General features: G+C 52.5%; 1 protein-coding gene across 1 annotated transcript in view; it reads left to right on the forward strand.

Annotated features, from left to right (window-relative positions):
* The window catches only part of SLC6A19 (solute carrier family 6 member 19), a 30,527-nt gene that overhangs the window by 10,726 nt on the left and 15,800 nt on the right, over window positions 1-4,001 (forward strand). The window contains exon 2 of the mRNA XM_045285283.1: window positions 2,689-2,829. Coding sequence (XP_045141218.1) covers window positions 2,689-2,829 — 141 coding nt within the window. The remainder of the gene's footprint in view (window positions 1-2,688; window positions 2,830-4,001) is intronic.

The raw sequence follows: 4,001 nt of genomic DNA on the forward strand, positions 1-4,001 counted from the left end.
CGAAAGACCCTTTCACAGGGGTCGCCTAATTCATAACAGTAGCAACATTACAGTTATAAAGTAGCAACGAAAATAATTTTGTGGTTGGGGGGGATCACCACAACATGAGGAACTGTATTAAATGGTCGCAGTATTAGGAAGGTTGAGAACCACTGTTCTAAGTCTTCAAATTGAACAAAGCCTCCTCTTCCTCCTAAGGAGTGGCTGGTGGGCTCAAACTGCTGACCTTTCCATCGACAGTCCAGAGCTTTGTCCGCCGAGCCGCTGTGGCTCCTTTTAATTTATATATTCTATATCCTACAGCATTAATAGATACCAGCAGTGACTCCCCAGCCTATATACGATGTGTGCCAGGCACAACTAGCCATGCTCTGGGCACAGCCTGTAAAAAACTAACTAAATAAAACGATTTACGTATTTTCTGTGTACAGAGACAGGTGTTAAAATATATCTGCAAGTTTACATCCAGGTTCCCAACCCTCCAAGACAAATAAAGATCAGATTTATACAGAGGCCGATAATAAAAGGCAATAATGAAAACTTTAAAAATTGCCTTTTATTGCAGGCCTGTGTCAGAACTGATCAATGAACTCTGTTGTAAGTCGGGGGCGGGGGGCGGGGTCTTGTGTGAAGGGGCTTCAGACGGATCATGGGAAAATGCCATTGTCTCTGCATGTCATTTTCCCATGAGCTTTTCAAAGCTCCCCTCGTCTAACAGACCCGTCATAATATTACACAAGGCAAATCGGTCTTGGAAGAAGTACGGCCCGAATGCTCCTTCGAGGAAAGGATAGAGAGCCTTTGTCTCACATGCTTTGGACACGCTGTCAGGAGAGACCAGTCCCTGGAGAAGGGCGTCATGCTTGGTAAAGCGGAGGCTCGGCCAAAGAGCGGAAGGCCCTCGACCAGGTAGACAGGCACCATGGCTGCAACAATGAGCTCAAACATAAGAACCCTTGTGAGGACGGCGCAGGCCCGGGTTGTGTTTGCTTCTGTCAGCGCCAACTAACCACACCTAACAACAATATAATGTAATATATGTATGTTATGATAGCCATTGTGAAATAAGGTCTATTCCTAGACAGGTAGATGTTCTAGAAACACAACCACTGGTGCCACAGTGAATGACACGCTGGGTCCCCAACCAAAAGGCCAGTTCCACCAGCCACTCCGAGGGAGAAAGACCAGGCTTTCTCCTCCCGTCCAGACTCAGAACTCCCAGGGGCAGCTCTACCCTGTCCTACAAGGCCGCACTGAGGGGAAATGGCCTCGAGGGTCATGAGTTTGGCTCCGTAGAGACCGAGAATCCTCCAAGGGCGTGGTACAGGGACAGCAAGGGCAGGGAGGAGCCAGTGGAGTGGGCTCAGCATGGAACACACAGGCCCCGGGTTGCTGTCCATCCACCCACCATAGGGACGGTGCTGGGAGCCACAGGTGCACAGGGGCCTTGGACTGAGAGGGCCGGCTCAGTCCCCATGCCCCCACCCTCCTCCTGTCCCTCCTTCACTCAGCAGACCATCCTGGGGGTACCTTCCAGGTGGGCATCATGGGAATGATTAATGTGCCCCTGAAACGCAGTGAGCACCACTGCCCTGGTGGGCCTGCTGGGTGGGCTTCCAGCCTGAATCCCTGTCTGGGATGAAAAGAGACCCCTCGTTCTCCATGAGGTTCCTGGAAGAGGCTGGTGGTGGACTCACGTGGAGAAGAAACAGAAGTGCACAATGCCTTCTGCCCTAGCCTTCCAACATGCCGTTCTTGTCTTAAAAGCCCCTGTGTCTGTCGCCTCCACTTGGACTCCTGGGGACCCCGGGTGAATCAGAACAAATCTGGGACCTGTGGGGTTATCAGTGGCTGCCCTGGTGGCATAGTGGTTAGGCATTGGGCTGTTAACAGCAAGGTCAGCAGTTCAAAATCACCAGCCAGTCCACGGAAGAAAGACCAGGCTTGCTAGTCCTGTGAAGAGCTATGGTCTCAGAAACCCACGGGGGCAGTCCTACTTTGTCCTCAGCATCGACTCGAAGACACTGAGTTGGGTGAGAACCTTGGTGTCGTAGTGGTCACACATTGGGCGGCTAACCACAGGTCAGCAGTTTGAAAGCACCTGCGGCTCCCAGGACAAAAGAAGAGGCTTTCTACTCCCATAAAGAGTGACAGCCTTAGAAACCCACAGGGGCAGTTCCACCCTGTCCTCTGGGGTCTCTGTTAGTCAGAATCGACTCCACAGCCCGGAGGTTTCCTTAAGGATCACAACTCCGAGAAGCCAGTTAGATCCTATCCACACCTAGAAACACTGGTCATTTCCTGGTGCCTCGGAATTAAGGCCTGTCCATCCACTGCTGCAAGGGCAGCCCTTTGAAAAGCCCAGGCGTGGAGCCCAGTTTCCCTCTGACACCCATGGGGCCATCATGAGGCAGCTTGAAGAGCCGCTGGCATGGAGTCAGGTTTCTCCGACCTCTACGAACTGATCATGAGACAACTTGCGGTTAGAATCAGCCGTCTCTTGAGATGCTGCAGCTCTGCTCCCTGGGTGCCCGTTTCTAGAAAGTTCCACAACAAGCCGGTGCAATCGTGGGCAGCGGTGCTGCCGGGGTGGGCTTCCAGGTCCTCTGCCGGGCACCTGAGCTCCCCAGCCGGGGCTGGCTGGCTCTGGGGTTGGCCGGGAGGGGCCTGACGCGCTGTCTGTTGCAGGAGCCTTCATGATCCCCTTCCTGATCCTGCTGGTGGTGGAGGGCATCCCGCTGCTGCACATGGAGTTCGCCATTGGGCAGAGGCTGCGCAAGGGGAGCGTGGGCGTCTGGAGCTCCATCCACCCCGCCCTGAAGGGCCTCGGTATGTGCCGTGGCCACTGGAGGGACCGGGCCACAAGCCCTTTGTCCTGTCCATTCCCAGGAGAGAAAGCTCCTGGCTCTCTGACCTTCCCCCTCCTTGAAGCCTCTGGAAACTCTTGCATCTTCTGGGCGTGTGAATTTAAGTGTCCAGCTGGACCACTCCTGGCCACCAGTGACCGAGGCTACCAGGAGGCAGTCCTTCGGAGGGCTAGGGCACGGAGGTTGCAACACGGAGGAGCTCACGGTGGTGACCTGGTTGGAACCCCGCAGGCAGCTCCCGGGGGGATGTGGCCCCTGAAAACTGCCAAGCGGTGGGGGTGGGGGGGGTGCTCAGGGAAGATATCTCTGGAGGAAGGGGACATTCTCAAGGGGACAGTGACCTCAGCCCCTCACATTGCCCCCTCCTTTGTCTTCAAAGCCTCTTCTCTCTGTCTGCCTCACCAGGCTGGCTGTCTCTCTTGGTCTCCAGTTCCTTTCTCTCCCTCTCTCTCTGTTTTTGTCTGTTTCTCTGTCTCTGTCTCCATCTCTCTACTTATCTCTCTCTCAATATCTTGTTTCTCTCTCTCTGTTCATGTATGTCTCTGGCTTTCTATCTCTGTCTATTTCTGTTTCTAACTCCATCGGATTCGACGCATCTGTCTCTATCTCTCTGTGTCTCTTATCTCTCTCTGCACCTGTCTATCTCTCTGTGTCTGTCTCTAGCTCTCTCTGCATCTGTCTATCTCTCTGCACCTGTCTCTATCTCTCTGTATCTGTCAATATCTGACTCTCTACCTCAGTGGTCCTCAAACTTTTTAAACAGGGGGCCAGTTCACTGTCCCTCAGACCCGTTGGGGGGGCGGACTATAGTTAAAAAAAAAAGTGTGAACAAATTCCTATGCACACTGCACCTATCTTACTTTTTCAATCATTTTATTGGGGCTCATACAACTCTTATCACAATACATACATACATCAATTGTGTAAAGCACACTTATACATCTGTTGCCCTCATCATTCTCAAAAGTTGCTTTCCGCTTGGGTTCCTGGAGTCAGCTCCTCAATTTCCTTTTTCCCCTCCGCCTCCATCCCTGCTCCCCTTTCCCTCACGAATCCTTAATAATTTATAAATTATTATTTTATCTTATCTTACACTGCCCGGTGTTTCCCTTCACCCACTTTTCTGTTGCCCAT

Source organism: Echinops telfairi, unplaced genomic scaffold (genome assembly GCF_000313985.2).
Source record: "Echinops telfairi isolate 266 unplaced genomic scaffold, ASM31398v2 ScPeMD7_7469;HRSCAF=8507_1, whole genome shotgun sequence".
Classification (NCBI taxonomy): Eukaryota; Metazoa; Chordata; class Mammalia; order Afrosoricida; family Tenrecidae; genus Echinops; species Echinops telfairi.